The sequence below is a fragment of the Notothenia rossii genome, assembly GCF_949606895.1.
Source record: "Notothenia rossii genome assembly, chromosome: 5".
Classification (NCBI taxonomy): Eukaryota; Metazoa; Chordata; class Actinopteri; order Perciformes; family Nototheniidae; genus Notothenia; species Notothenia rossii.
In genome coordinates this window covers 19,486,559-19,504,012 of record NC_136903.1, presented here as the reverse complement: position 1 = coordinate 19,504,012, position 17,454 = coordinate 19,486,559, and the positions used below count along the sequence as shown (strand labels likewise).

At 41.9% G+C, this 17,454-nt stretch overlaps 1 protein-coding gene across 1 annotated transcript in view; it reads left to right on the top strand.

The window, feature by feature from the left end:
• shank3a (SH3 and multiple ankyrin repeat domains 3a) overlaps nt 1–17,454 on the top strand; it is a 223,835-nt gene that overhangs the window by 170,672 nt on the left and 35,709 nt on the right. The window contains 1 exon segment of the mRNA XM_079682360.1: nt 11,585–11,698. Coding sequence (XP_079538486.1) covers nt 11,585–11,698 — 114 coding nt within the window.

Below are 17,454 nucleotides of genomic sequence, written 5' to 3'. Positions count from 1 at the left end.
ATGAGGTTGGACCGCACCAAGTGTGTGTAGAATATTAACACTGCTATGGGCAGTGGAGGATACCTGAACTAGCTATACCGACACAAACACACACATATATATATAAAGCAGGTATTATTGGATTATTCCAGTTCCAACTTCACACAGGCCCAGAAAGCAGCTGTTAATGCTGTAATGATCTCTGGGAACACACACAGTTCCTCATCCATTTACTTATGCTGATCACATGCTTGTATAACTGCAAAAGCTTTCTGCTGAAATAATTGCAGGTATGCTTCTCTTTGTACCTGGGTCTCTTCAGTCGCACCTACCCATATATGTACACTGATGTAAATGCTTGTTTTGAACAAGGCAAAAAGCCGGTACATTTTCCAAATGGACACTGCATTTTTTACCACACAGCTTGCTATTCTTAAGACTAAAATGCATATGCATTTGTCCGTTACCAAGCAACAGGTGCTAAGTGTGTAACAGGACTGACATGTAATTTAAAGTCAGAAAATAATGATCAAATGAGGCCTTTAGTGAGTAAAATCAGGTTGGATGAGAACCATTGTGCTAAGTGATTAATTTAGACTAAATATGATTGTTACCTTCCCACAGTGAGCTTGGAATTAATGAATTAGACTTCCTCTCCGTCTGTTAATAACATGAAGTGTATGCTTCCACACCGTGTGTGTGTGGTATTTCTGTTTTGTGCAAGAACAAGCATCTAGTCATTGTTATTCGGTTAATGAAGTGTGTATGTGGCGTGCATATTTGTGAAAATGTGTTAGTGTTTGTCTGCATGTGCCTCTGTGTTTTCGAGCAGAACAGTGGAAGTAATTGCCTCCCACAAGTTAGATAAACAGCATTCTTCAAGTATTCAGAATCCAGCTGTCCTAATATCTGAGGCACATATGGAAGAAATGTTTCTCTGTGTTTCTCTGCCCTTGTTCTGCCCGTCTGTCTCTTTCTATCTCTTATACCGATGCGCACAAACATGTACATTTACATGTTCATACATTTCAAGTGAATTTACACATGTGACACCTAACTTACATTAGTTATACCATGTTTCAGTTCATATCAGGGATTTTGATGCATTTAAAGTTGCAGTATGGCAACCCTTTAAATGTTAATGACTGTCTGGAGTCAGATGGTAAATACCATATAGCATTAAAGCAAATATCTTTATAGCATTTGTTTCTTAGCTACTAAATGTTTTGGGGTGGTTTTGAGGCGTATGAATTTCAAAGGAAAAAAAGCCCTACTGATCTGTCAACATGTGTGATTTGTGCATGTGGAAACTAGATTGCCACCGGCAGGAGGCTGGAGCCCCTGTGGCTTTGGCTGTGGCTTTTTATATGATTCTAATGATGGCACTTAAAAGCCTAATTCAATTTATAAATGGATTGCACAGTTAATGATTAACAAGTAGTATGAGACAAATCGAATAAGTTAATGATGAACAAGTGAAGATTTCTTTTGGCCAAGGTTTGTTTACATGAGTTTTTCAATGGTCACATCCTTTTATAGGTATACTGTCAGATCATTTATTTTCTAGGGGGCAGAAAGTAATTTCTAACTAAACTATTTTTGCTTTGAGAAAGTGTCACACAATTCCTGTGACCACAAGGATTTTTATATTCAAACAATAGCTGCATAAGCTAAAGAGCGAGTGCAAACACATGCACTGTTAAATACAAAAATGGTTTTGCCTTAGGTTAAAAGTGCTGAACCTTCCTTAAGGCTTAAACAATAGCATCCGTGGTACACACCGTATGACATTTTTGAGCTGTTTCCTATCAAAATGTTTATGTTTTCACCAATTACACATGCTTACTATCCATAACGCAACACTGCTTTCTCTCCTTCTATATGATCCATAGATATGAAAGGTAAAGCTACAGGAAAGATGAATAAACATGTATAGACAAACATATTGTCTTTTCATAGTATGTCCTCATGCCCCTCACTAACCCCCACAAAATGCAGTCTGCATAGAAGAGAAGAGTGTGATGGGGATGAAGGGTGTGTGTGTGTGTGTGTGTGTGTGTGTGTGTGTGTGTGTGTGTGTGTGTGTGTGTGTGTGTGTGTGTGTGTGTGTGTGTGTGTGTGTGTGTGTGTGTGTGTGTGTGTGTGTGTGTGTGTGTGTGTGTGTGTGTGTGTGTGTGTGTGTGTGTGTGTGTGTGTGTGTGTGTGTGTGTGTGTGTGTGTGTGTGTGTGTGTGTGTGTGGGTGGGTGGGTGGGTGGGTGGGTGGGTGGGTGTGTGTGTGTGTGCATCCTATATTCCCCAGGAGAAATTAATATTATCACAGTATGGACCTGAGGCTAGTCAATTTGAAAGCAGATTTCACTCATCGGTCATTCACAATGTTTCAAAATGTGTGTGTGTGTGCTTTATTGATACTGGACACAGTCACAAGCCCAAGGCAAGGACATTGATGTCACAGCTAACCTTCTAGCTGTCCAATCAGAGTAGCAGTGGGGTGCAAAGTCCCGCCCACGCACCTACCTGCTCCCTGCTGAACACACCACCTGTCCTACGATAACACTCTCATCCTCTCTGGGTTTTTTTCATCATTTTGTTTTTCATGCCTATACGGTGATCCCTCACAGTATCTTTGAGTCATTGAATTGTAAACCCATGTTTAAATAACATACCAAAAATGTACTGAGTTGAGGCCACATACAACATGCTAATAATAATTACCAGTTGCAGAGTTAACCAGTTTATGAATAAACATGAACAGGAAAGCTGCTGTATAAACAGAAGCCATTGACTGACGCAGATACATATTAAACAGCATCACTGATGATGCTTTTGCTTTACAATTGAGGTCAGCGCTGACTGACTGAGTGACTCCAGATGGATGTTAACTTCAGGGCTTTTCTGTCCTGCACAGTGACAACCTACTTCGCAGTCGTTGGTCTGAAATTTCGTGTGTAAAGGTCAGGTCCTTACCCTCCCCAACACTTCCATGCAGACACATGCAGTTTCACCAACAACAGGCATTTCTGTTATATAATAATATGCAGCGGAGGATGGCACATGGGCGGTTGTCATCTCATTACAGCATGTTCATTTATCACAACATAAACCCTATAATGTATGTGTCACCCTGACAATCAATCAAAAGATTAGGTGTTTGATTAATGAGTCAACAACAAACAATCTATCACTGATCTATTAACAATCAAGAGGCAATCAATAGTTGGTTTACAGCTAATCGATCAATGGCTTCTGATGGAGAACTCAACCATGTTCTGTTTGTGCTGGTTAGTGTATCAAGCACCTGGATATGACTTTGTAACGTTCACCTGTTTATGTTGATTATCTTGTATGTTTTAACTTATACGTAATAATGATCCAACATTTTGTTTAGTGTGTATTTGTCATTTATATTTGTCGAGCTTGTGTGTGGTATTGCCCTGAAGTAAGAGTAGTAGACAGAGGGTAACTATTAGGTCGTAGGTTATAATTCAGTCTGCACCTGAGGGTGGACACAGAGGGTAGAGAAAGAATGAGAAATGTCATAAAAAGAAAGTAAGAATGAAAGACAAGTGAATGTCATGTAGCTTCCTTTCAGCCTCGGTGGGAGGGAGGAGATGAGAAGAGCAGAGGTATCCCTCTGAGTCAGCCTTGGAGTTTTCCTCCCTCCTCTCTTCCTCCGCCTCCTCCCTCTGTCATTTACAACACTTCCACCTTCCTCGGTTTTTCTCTTTTTTTCTGTAGTCGTCTTCCTTCGTCTGACTCTCCTGTCATTCATAAAAGCAGCCATTTATTTTTTTTCTCATTTTTTTTATGACAAATTTTGTCAAGTCTTTATGTCTTACAGATCACAACCTCTCTCTCCCTTTACCCCCCCCCCCCCCCACCTCTCTCTCAGTTGAATACTGATTAGCCAGAGACTGCACCACTCCCTCGACCTCTTCTAAGCTAAAGAAGTCCTGTGAGGACGTGCATGCAGCAAACCTCCGCACACATCTGACTCAGAGCATGTCACTGTCCCTCTGCCTTCTCTCTTATAGCCTCTACTTCATTCAGTCTTGTATCCACTAGCCCTTGTCCACATCACCTTCTTTCATTGCCACCTCTCCTTCTCCTATTCCATGTCCACCCCCATCCTTGTCATTAAACTTAATTTTCTTTTCTACTTATCTCTTCTGTTTTTGACATTATAACCTGATATGCTATATAATACTCAATCTATGGTTCCAGGTGTCACTGTTCTCCCTCCAGAGCATTAGCACATGTTCCTACAATCCTATATTACAGGCAATAATGAACATCCCTGATACACTACTGTACATAGACATCCCCTTTCCTCCTTGTGTGTGTGCGTGCGTGCGTGCGTGTGTGTGTGTGTGTGTGTGTGTGTGTGTGTGTGTGTGTGTGTGTGTGTGTGTGTGTGTGTGTGTGTGTGTGTGTGTGTGTGTGTGTGTGTGTGTGTGTGTGTGTGTGTGTGTGTGTGTGTGTGTGTGTGTGTGTGTGTGTGTGTGTGTGTGTGTGTGTGTGTGTGTGTGTTAGCGTGTCTCGGGTTTCATCCCTCTTATTTCATGAAGATGCAACTCTGCTCTCTCTCTATTACACTGAATTGAACTGAGGTTTAATAAAGAGTGCAAGGATCCAAATCTAATAACAGCTCCACTCTGGTTATTGGAATGCTCTCCACTCTCACCTTCACACACTTTATGTCAAGCACACACACACACACACACACACACACACACACACACACACACACACACACACACACACACACACACACACACACACACACACACACACACGCACACGCACACGCACACGCACACACACACGCGGCTGAGATATAGACTTACTCTATTCAGAAAAGCCTTACTCAGCAAGTCCCTCTTTCACATTACATTACACTAACTGTATATCACATGCAAACACACGCAATAGTGCTTTAAATTGCTTTTCAGTCAATCATCGTAGCAAGGTTTTTTAATAGAGAATAGTGGATTCCCCATATGCAGTTGTAGGAGCTCAGGGGTCAAGATGACAGCTGGGGTCACTGACATCTTCATTTGTTGGAAATAGCTATCTTTACTCTTAAGACTTGAGATAGCCCTATAATTTTTAACTTCAATTCCGAACCGTTTGTTTATTGAAATTGATGCTGAGGTTTTGGTTTATGTGAATTGTACATATCCTCTCATTATTGGGTAGAATGCTGTTTCTGTACTTAATGCTAAAGAGACAAAGACAAAAACTGAGAAGCAGAGCACTGGGCATGGAGTGAACAGCAGGGAGCAGCAACAGAATGGTACAAAAATAACAAGAGCTTGTTTTTTGTCAGATAGCTTATGCTTACAACTATTTAAATGTGTAAGCGGATTCTGCCACTAGTAGAACAAGCTACCAGGTGTTTCTGCCAGGTAGCTTACTAATTGCTGTTATCTCTTCAATCTGTCCCCCTGTTTCTCTCTACTACTGGAACTACATTATGCAACAGAGAAATATGGCTGTAGAAAATATACATTCCACTTTAAATGTGATTATTTTGAATATATAGCTGCACAAATGTATGTCTGCCTTAAGACCACAGCTGAACAAGGGTTATTGGGAAATAAAAAAAGGCAAGAGAGGGATCATTTTTGATAAGCATTCAAATGAATAGCATTAAGAAAAGCATGTTAGAGAGACACATTTAAGAGCTTGATTGTCTGAGCACATAACAATAGCAGCATCTATTTAAATCAGCATTTGGGCCTCAAATAGTTGCACAGATGTTTTTTGTATCACTAAAACACATTATTTTCCTGAGTTAATATTGCTGCACCCAATGGAATTTCATTGGATATGTGAACAGTAACATCACAGATGTCCATTTTCTCTTTCTTTCTTACAGCAAATGTAAGAAAGAAAGCCTTTTGTGGCATGTTCTGAAGATCAAGTTGTATTTTGGTTTGGCAAGTCTTCCATTACATCCCTGTCTGAATCAGTGTGAGTGCATCTGTGGCAGGAAGCCATCAGCCTCTCAGAACAGCTGCATCCTTTATTGTCTGTTTCTGCAGGAGTTTGACGCATACACTGTTAACTGTTTAAAATATGTTTGTGTTTTCAAAAGTCTGCTCTGTTCCTCACCAGCTGTCACCCATTAACGCATTCATTCATTCTTTCTTTCTTCACGTTGAATGAGTACATGCATGTGTGTTGGTTGCCTATACAGAGAAAGATGTGAGGAGAAAGAAAATGAATGACTCAGCTAGAAGCAAAACAGCAAAGCAAAGCAAGAATTAAAATGAGCTCAATCGGTCGCCATATGCACACACAGATATACACAAACACACACACACACACACTCGAGCAGACGTGCATTGGAGCTTGCAGGCTGGGTGTGTGAAGAGTATAAATAGCTCTGCATCCTCACTGATGCTATTTTTAAACCAGGAACCGTGACTGACTGAACCAAGGGCAAAAATCAGACATAACACACACACACACACACACACACACACACACACACACACACACACACACACACACACACACACACACACACACACACACACACACACACACACACACACACACACACACACACACACACACACACACACACACACACACACACACACACACACACACACACACACACACACACACACACACACACCAATACACGCATAGAACAATACTGTAGCAGAATTTCGACCAGCCAGCAGACTTCTTGGACTCTCATGAATAACTGGGCTGGTGTCTGTCTTTAGCTGGTTCTCATCTCTCTTTGTCATTGCTGAATGCAGTGCTACTTCTGTCACAACCTTTCCCTTTGTTTCATTGTCGGGGGCTCTGTGGTGTGCTACTCTCCTTTCTGTTCACATGTCATGCTTCGTTTGTATGTGATTTCTATATAAGTCCCAGAATACTTCGTTAATGGCCCAGTAAGACGTCATTTATTTGATTTCTATGAGGCTAAAAATACAGTATGTTGAGCTGTGTCACCGAAGAGACGACCTGTTTTGCACAGTATGTTTATTTGCTATTCTGGGCTTTTTGTAGTCTGTGAAAGGATACAAATGTGAGTATGTTGGTGCACTGGCATTGATTTACTTCACTGTATAGACAGTTAAAAGAACACTGACGGTATGCCCCCACCTTTGTTAAGATCGGGGCAGATTCAGCCAATGTTGTTCAAATTGTGATTTGTGTTAGAAACTACACAAACAACAAAGCTGGTTCAATAAAGAGTGTCGCATCCCGACCTGTTTTGCATTACGCTGATAAAATAATCAGGGTTTGGCACAAGCAGCATGAATCCATGGAGCCATCCTGTTCAGTGTAAACACCACAAGCTGGTTGTGGCAGCGATGGTGTGGGAATGTTGTTTTGTTTGTTTTTTTCTTTGGTAAACATTGGCAGAATTAAGGATTATGGAATTCTATGAAGAATGGCTGAACAACATTGCATATTTTAACGCTGTTGATACAACTTCAGTTAACCGCACCACAGTTAATCCTCACCACCAGCAGGATGCAATATGTCATCAGGCACATGTCGTCACCAAATGTTTTTGAGGAAAAACATCAGTGGATTTTCATTGTTTCAGTGTTCCTGAGCATCGTTGGTATGGACAGGTTGGGTATCAACATGACTGCAGCTGTTAAAACACATTCATCTCCACAATTTACAACATTTCCCCTCAATGCATCCAGCAGCTTGCAGAATCATAACTAGACAAATGTATGCTGTTCTAAAGGAATAATATGCTTCTACTGTTTGCGTACATAATAAAGAGGCCCTGGTGTGTGTCCATTTGGAGAGTTCATGTGTATGAATGCATGTCAACATATGCTGTGAGTTTGCACCCATTGGTTTGCCTGTGGAGGTGATTATGAATCGGCATGGCAGGTCACTGCTCCTTGTGATACAGTGGAGAAATGGCCTGGTGTCCAGCTGAGGTGTTTATTGCCTTGTGCACGGAACGGTTGTTTAGTTAAGCCCCAATTAGGGTTGAAAAATTCCGGGAATTGTCAAAGATGGAAACTTTCCATGGGAATAAACGGGAATTAACTGGGAATTTTCCAAATTGAAGGTTGGCTGTTCATAGGGAACTTCAATATAGTTGGGGAAAGTATATTTTAACATAATCTTGACTAAAACAAACAGATGCCATTCAAGTACACTTGAATTGCCATGCCATAGCACACTGCTTACTGCATGGCTATTGAGACCACACAAAGGTTCGCAACAGGCTCACAAATGTGAGAGTGGAAACACTGGTTGGCATTCGGGCAAACCTAAAGCTCTTTGAGCCTGACACAGAGCCATCCTCAACAAGGTTGGACAGTGACACTGAAGAGGAAGACTCAGAGTCTAATGTTGATGAGGCCCAGGAAGAGCCCGTTGACTGAAAGGGTTTAGCAAAAATGCAGAGGATTGCTTGAAGGAAGATTTGCATGTTTAATGGGACTTTTTGGAGGGAGAAGGGCTCTTTTCATTTAACATTTTGAATGGGACTTTGTGGGGATTTTTGGATGGGGGGTGCAATTTTTGTTCGTTTTTTAATGAGTGGGGTTGGGGAGATGAGTAATATTTAACTCAACATTCCTGTTTTCGTTCTTCAATGAAAAAATTAATTGTTCAATAAAATAATTAAAACTTGTTCTGCTCTACTTTAAAAAAAATCTGTTGAAATGTCATGTTTTTTGCTTAATTTTGCATCGAATATTTCCAAAATTCCCCAGCTTAACTTCCCATGGAAACTTTCCTTAAATGTTCCTCCCCTTTGCACCCCTAGCCCCAATAGACCTCCATAGAGATTAGAACAAATGCCATTCATTGTTTTACATTGAATGAAATATCAAAACACAGTCACCAGTGTATGCATAATGCTCAATCCCATCTACTTTAGATTTCAGCTGTCACTCATTGTTTATCAACGTCATTATTCAGACAGGAGGCATCCATTAGAAAATTGCATTCTTCATTTTACCAAAGGTATCCATTTATTGAGAGTTTGTCCTATTTCCAAAAACTCTTAAATTAAGTTAAAGATGAAATGGCCCTTCAGTATCAGGTACTTGCAAACTTGAACTGCCCTTGCCTGCCCTTCTACATTTAAATTCTACTTTTGGGCTTTTTATTGGTTAAAGAATTCCCTCATCAACATCTTGCTGGGCCATTTAATCTCTTCAAGGATTCACCACCATATGTGTGGCGTCAACATGCCCTGACAGACTGTAATGTGGAATGAGGAGATTGAGGAGTAATACCTGATCTTAAGCTTGAACCGCATAAACTCTACTGGCCTTTCCCACTCATATCCACACCTTAAGCTTCACACATGGCCGTGGTCCCAAAGCAATCTGGTCGGACGTAAACATCAACATGGTGCACATATTATAAATCCTGCTGCACAGACACGCATTGTTTGATTTCCTTCCCGCCACTTGGCTCTGGTGAGCCTTCATCTGATTAAAATTCACAGTTGTCATGCCAACACATTGTTGGCAAGTACCAAAACAGAGTGGCAGTGTAATGTACAGACTACTGACCCAGCGGGGAAGTACCTGTAAGGGCATTTTACAGGCACATGCATGCCTTTTTGCTGTGTGGCCTTATACAGTATGTGTCTCGGGCTATTGTTTCTGCTTTAGCAAGATACAGAAGAAAGCCAATACATGTACAAGTTGACACAAATAATCTCTTTTTGGTCTGTTTCAGTTTCAGTGTTATGCAGACTCTCTGCTATCAGATGCTGAGGGAAATGTGAGGATTATAAAGCCTATTATGCAACAAAAAACTTTGGGGTGGTTTTTGTGTGTGCTTGCGAGTGTGTGAGAGTGTTTCACTGACCTTTTCTTGATTTCATGAACAATTAATGAATTGGCTTGATTCCTGCAGTTATCATGTTTTGTTCAAAGTTATTGAGGCTTATGTGTGTATTACATACTGTGTGTGTGTGAGGCAGAACAGTCCACGGTGTATAGGTGTAGATGGATCTTTTAGACGAAACGGTGACTTTTGCTTGCTTTCTTAGATGGTCAGTTCCGTCCATATTGTCAGGTGTGGGTGTCAGGGACCAGAAATGGATTAGTAGTGGGGTGATAAGGCCAAGAGTGAGGGAAGTGAGCCAGGGTGGCCTGGAAGATCAATCAGAGGTCTCACCTTTTCTTTCATTTCTGTCAATGGGGAACAGAGAGCAAAGCGGGCAGCTGCCTGCTTCAGGGAAACCATTACAGTACAGACAGACACAGCGACGGGTACAAATAATGGGATGGAGAGAGGACTAAGAAATCATTCAGAAAAACAGTGAAGGGGACTGGGAGAGAAAGTCATGTAGAGCAGAGAGAGGGAGAGAGAGAGAGAGAATAAAGGGTTTGAACAGGGAAATAAAGAAACTATTCTCAGGAGACGTGCTGGGTAAAGTTGTGTTAAGCTACGATCAGAGAGAGGGATCAGTCCATGTATCCTCTGTGTGCTGAGTGTCCTGTTTTTTTACAGCTGGAAGTCGATAAACAGCCGTTCTCCCCTTTTGCAAGCCACTGCTCTGTTAGCTAGTAGATGTATAGCCGGGCAGAGGCAAGCTAAGAGAGGTACACTGAGGGAGTATATCCAGTCCATTGAGATTTAAAAAAAATACAGACTTGTGACCCACCAGGATATTTGTATTATTGAATTATATTCTATTGAAACACATAGTGAAAACACAATTCTGCCTAGCCTCACACATGTTTGTGTCCGCGCAGGATGTGAATAGACTTTAGGGGTAGTAAGATGTGGGCACAGTGTAGTAGAAAGTATTTAAGAAACATATTTGTAACACTATGCAGCAAGTGTGAATGGCTGATATTTGAACTTTGAACTTTTATTTGAGCGAAGATGAAGTTCAGCTGACCGCTACCCATAGTGCCTCCAGTGACATCACCGTGACATGTCCCCATGCCGGAGGAGAAAATAGTTTGGAGGAAGTAGACTGCATCATTTAGCAGGCTGCAACATCATACTGTCGTAACCTAGCAACCGGTTTGGAAGAAGGGCTCGCTCAGACAAAGCTTCAGTTCCAGCTGGTGATCTCTAAGGTGTGTGTGTGTGTGTGTGTGTGTGTGTGTGTGTGTGTGTGTGTGTGTGTGTGTGTGTGTGTGTGTGTGTGTGTGTGTGTGTGTGTGTGTGTGTGTGTGTGTGTGTGTGTGTGTGTGTGTGTGTGTGTGTGTGTGTGTGTGTGTGTGTGTGTGTGTGTGTGTGTGCAACTGCATAATGTATGGTTGATTAGCGATCATCACACTTTAAAGCCGCAGGCATTTATCTATATACGTTTTTAGATGTTTTAGACCCTGAGCAGTTATACTGTATGGGCTATTAGTAGTAAGAGTGATCATGCATTATTCATAACACACATGGTCTATTTACAAATATCCCCATGTCTTTACCATCCATGTTTGTGTGTGTGTGTATTTATCTGGGTAACGTGGGTAAAATGTCTCCCTCTGTGTACACGCACCCGAACAATGGAGACCTAAATATCTCACTTTGTCCTTTGTCTCTTTTTCAAGGCTCCACAACCTCACAATAATGACAACTAAGAAAGTTTTATTTCAATGTTTGACAATATTATTTTTCTCTTTTCAGTGCTGAGTATAGGAGAAGGAGGATTCTGGGAAGGCACTGTCAAAGGGAGGACAGGATGGTTTCCAGCAGACTATGTGGAAGAAGTTCAGATGAGGCAGTTTGACCCGCGGCTAGGTAAGGCCTCTTCATGCACACACACACACACACACACACACACACACACACACACACACACACACACACACACACACACACACACACACACACACACACACACACACACACACACACACACACACACACACACACACACACACACACACACACACACACACACACACACACACACACACACGTACATACTGTGCACTCATACTGTCCCACTGCAACATGTTTCTATCTCGCTGTAGTGTGTTGCCTGGGTGTTTTTACATTGGCGCTGTCCATGGTGCTGAGAAGCAAAATATGTCCTATAGCCAGGGGTGCACATAACCTTTTTGCCCTGGTTCTCAAAGGACAAAGGAGCGCCTGGAGATGTTGCTTGGTGCGCATCCTTAAAATGAAATAAACCAGACCTTTGGAGGGGTACTTGACTTTATGAACGGGGGGCGGGGGGGGGGGGGGGGGGAGCGCATAAAGCAGACCCATCACGCGATAGCGAGGGGTAGAGCGAGGGATCGCAGATGCCGTCGTGCTCGCGGACGGACTAAAAAAATTAAACCTGAATGGCTCGAGAATTATACTTTGGCGGTCGTTAATATATCTGGGCGGCCCGCCCAAGTAAAGTCTATGTGTGGGAAACCCTGCTATCTTACCAGTTCTTATGCAACTCGCAAATATATCTCTCTCTCTCTCTTCTCTAATTTCTCTTTTCTCTCTCTCTCTCTCTCTCTCTCTCTCAATGTTGGTGCGCAAATGCGCCTTTTTTCAAATGATCCGGTGTTTTTTTTTGGCGGGGGGTACGCATGCGCACCTGCGCACCAGTTATGTGCAGCCCTGCCTATAGCTGTTGCTATGGTGTCAGAACATCTGCATGTATTTGAAGCAAATAAACAAAAAGAAGACAACATATTTTGTTTTATATCTGAAGTGATGTCACTGTTTATTAATTGTAAATACCCCAAACTAGAAAGGTAACCATCATCCTCACTGCTGACCGCCACATTGTTTGCTGAAGGAACTGGTTCTAGCAGCACACCCTGTAATTTAAAAATTGTCATCCCCATCAGTCCTCCATTCTGCAGGCACCTTCCTCAATCTCCACTTAACATTGAATAAGTGTCTAAGTGAAGAGAGATCAGCTTTCATTAAAGCAGAGTGAATCTCATCCACACCTGACCCCCTGCTGCTGTGGGGCATCATATCATTCACATGTAAAAAACATCATGCTGCACTGGTCACAAGCTTGGATTTTCAATTAAATAAAATTTGCAATTCCTTTTTTTTAACAACTAGTTAATCTGCCAGATACTTTTTTGATCACAGTTCTTCCCTGTTCACAGATCCAATATGACAATGTAAGATGGTGTTATCTTATACTCAATAAAACAATCTATTTTCCTTAACATGTTAAAAGCTTTTACTTCTTCCTTCAATAGCTGACATTTGCCTCCCATGGTGACTGCTGCCTTCTTTGAGATTTTCACCAAAGATTGTCCAGCTCTTAGCGTAGCTTGATTAGTGCTTACAGTAATTAAACGCAGGTGCACTGAAAAGGTCAGGCTGTTTAGCTCGTGTTCAACACATGTAGACAGTCTAAAGAAATGTACCAGTAAACTGACAGTTTATATAAACATGTTATATACTTATATATGTTCTTGGTTTAAATGCTCCATGCTTAATTTGACTGTTGACAAGTTAAAAGCGTACGTCATACTACACCTCCATGATGTTTGGTGAACATGTATTGTTGGTGTTACCCCTTCCCCAGAACCTGTCTTATCTAATTATTATCATTTCCCGCAATGTCTGGGATCAGTCAACTGAGAATGTTCCTGACCTTGAATTTCAGATGTTTCATGAAAGTAAGAAGCAATCGTGCTTGAGACGACTTAGAGAAACAATCACCGAAATGTGTAATTACTGTAACCCCTGATGTTTTAGAAAGCTAATAATTTGTCGGACAGCAGAATAATAGTTTTGCTTTAAAATCACTCAATATTATTCAGGCATTAAAACAGAAAAAAGCACAACATAAAAACAGTCCCCATCTTGCAGTCACCAATGAAGGCACATTAACACTGTACATCTGTTTAAAGATCAGCTTTATTTTAATAAACACTTCATATATGCTGATTATGATCAATCCCACAGTGACAAATTAAAAAGGAACCCTTTGTAAACTCCTACTACATCAGACTAATTCGACCACATCCCCGTTTACTCATAGCAGATGGCACATTTCATAGTGTCAGAGGCAACAACATGTGCAGCTTCATCAAAACATCTGGTCATTGTGTAAACAAGTTCAAGGAGATGCTGCTGCGAGTGAATATCTTGGAAGTGGGCCACGCAAGTTTGTCATCCAAATCTCCCCACACCATGTGTGATCATCATACATCTCCTGGGACCTATTTCTTCAAGGAACCGGGGTATTTTCCTTTTCAAAAGGTTGTTGAAGGATTGAGGTTACATTGAAGTATGTGTGAAGAGATGAGCAAGGACGGAATCTCTAAATACCCCCATTTAAATGCATTGTGAGAAAAAGATAGGGGAAGGTTGGAAAGAAAGGGCCAGATAGCGGGGGAGACGGATGGTGGAGCGTACTCTAAAGGACAGCAAAGTGGAGACAGCAGAGCGTGTCTTTCAGAGAGAAAAAGAACGAGTAGAGGGAGGGAGGGAGATGGGCCTGATATTGAGCCGGACTCACTCATAAATCCTGAAAAACTCTCCGATACCTGTTTCTTAGCAATTAGTGTGTCTTCTGCCTCCTCTGTCCTTCCTCTACGACTCTATTGTTGTTTCTATTTGATATTAGTTTTGAATCCTCAGCATTAATGAATTCCTGCTGTTAATTAAAATGCTTTAAACACAAGGCACATTTAAATGCTCAGTGGGTTCCTGCGTGTATTGTTTCGATATGTGCAAAATATAAGTTAAATGTCCTCTTCTTTCTTTTCTAAGAAAACTAGTTTAGATGACTCATCTTCAACTCCAAGCTTATACATAAATAAATCCATTAGGTTAAGGCGACTTCCAAACCCTAGCATATAAACCTCTCTTAGCATCAGCTATTGGTTTTGTAGTAGCTTGCCGAGAGAGATTGGAGGAGGTGTGTTTGGAAGTCAATTTGCCTGATTCATTCATTTCTCTCTTGTCCTTCACAATATAATCTACTTACACAGATGACCTGTACAGCTCTGTATCTTAACAACAACATAGTGTATCGCTCTGTTTGAAACCATGCCTACTAAAGAGTGTTGATTAAAATCCCTCTTATCATTAAACTCTAGACACAGAAGCCAGTTATCCCGGAAATATGTCACATTAAGTTAACATAAAGAATGTCAAACTTCTGTTTCACTAAATACTTTAACTGGACCCACAAGAACGATGCTGCAGGGTTGTTAGGAAATGTATGGCATTGTGGTGACACACGGTATTGCATCATCACATGGCATACATTGGCCCTAGAAGCGTTTTTCCGCCATACACAATCAATGCAAAAGCATCACCTTTCAAATGATTTAAATGTGTTTTCTGGATTCACAAATACAATAACATGCTAATTTCTGAATCTACTGAGGCATTTCAAAAAGCAAATCTCATCATCATCTTTAGATTCATCAACGGTAATACAACAGCAGAGTTACACACACTAAAACACACTCATAGTTGTTTATCTGAAGGCAACCATCGAGGCGTCACTGACAGTTAGGGCAATATGTCTCAGCCTAGTGAAGCAGCAAAGACAGCCTTGTCTACAATTAAGTAACCCAAATACTGCTGCTCTCTCTCTCTCGCTCTCTCCCTCCCTCTCTCCCTCTCTCATTCTGCCACTGTACATCACCCATGAGTCATGACTCTGAAAGTGCCATCCCTCTTGATTTATCTCTGCCTCCATCTCTTTTCAATCCTCCCTGCCAGGTTTAAAAGAGCAATGATGGAGACTGGGGTAGAGACAAAATAAAAAATGGGATGATGGAAAAAGCTGTTTCAGTTTGGGTGAGCGACAGGGGGATAGGTAGAGGCAGCCATCAAGGAATAGAGAGAACGAGAGAGGAAGCAGGCTACCATGTGAGAGAGGCACAGCTTAAACCATCTGGGATGTTATCTGTCACCACGCTGCCCCTGTCTCTCTCAGAGCGGGGGGGCCAGCTGCAGCCAACAGTTCATCTTCAACCGCTGCTCCAGGGGACGGGGGGACGGGGAACAAAGACAAAGTGTAGATTCCAAGGGTTAAAACAAATAGGAGCGAGGAGGGCACGAGCGAATGATGGAGAAAATGAGGGTGAAAAGCAAAGACTATTGATTGAATTCATTAGGAGTTCAATGAGTGATGCAGTGGGGAAACGCTGTGGGCAAATGGTATGTGTTGGGAAGGTGTGCCGTCGTGTCAACGTGTTGTTATAAAAAAAATGTTTACCAGTTAAATCTGTAAAAGATGCCTGAATAACCTTCCCCGTCCTACTAACACCTCATTCCCTCACATGCACACACACACACACACACACACACACACACACACACACACACACACACACACACACACACACACACACACACACACACACACACACACACACACACACACACACACACACACACACACACACACACACACACACACACACACACACACATACACACACACACACACACACACACACACACACACACACACACACACAGCTGGTCTGTATGTGGGGGTTAATAGTAGATGTTTACCCGTGGTAATGGATGGGATAATGATGTGAGTATGAACTGCTCTTCCCTCTCTAATGACACTAGCAAATTGCTGGGGGCCACTCATTCCAGCTATAATAATGTTAATCTGCTGGCTACAATCTGTTGGTATCTTACAGACCCCCAGCCTAAAGACCCCCCCCCCCCATCCGTCAACAAGAAACCGGCTTGCTATAGCCAATTACAGAGAACAATTCGGACAAATGGTAAATGAAACAGCGATGCATTTTTACCAGCCCCAGTTTCCATTATACCAGCCTTAATTTTTCTTAGGTTGCCCCGCAGCCTCCAATGTCCTTATAGACCTCCACACACACACTCACACACACACACACACACACACACACACACACACACACACACACACACACACACACACACACACACACACACACACACACACACACAGACACAGACACACACACACACACACACACACACACACACACACACACACACACACACACACACACACACAGCATTGTAATGCACATTTTCCCTGTGATGGGAAAAGCAATCCTTGATTTTATCGATGATTTGATGTCTTAACAAGCAAACTAAATTGTATTCCTTTCCTCTTTGTGTTCGTTCACTGTATTCCCTGGCTCTTCTCACACCGCGGCACATTGAATGACTCACAGCCGCATGAATCAGCCCAGTCAGATCCAGCCTGAGCTATTTTTAGCCTGCCCATTAAGAAGTTTTGGAGTGTGTCTGCACTCCCCAAGAATGCTTAAACATCAGCGTTGCTGCAGCAGCTGAGACTGACATGGGAAGTGGAAGTTGGAGGGAAGGACGGAGGAGAGAGGAAACACGGGACAGAGATGGTGCACTGGATCTGTGAGGGAGAATACAGGGAGATGATTGGTCAGAATTGTGCAACTTTACCCAATAGTATGGGCTATTTGTGGCATGGTTCTTCCCCACATATACCAAAGGTGCAAGTATAATAAGGCCTTGCCTTGCCTATTACAATGATGGAGATCAGTAATCTGAGCCTTTTTTGCAATGCCATTGATTTTATC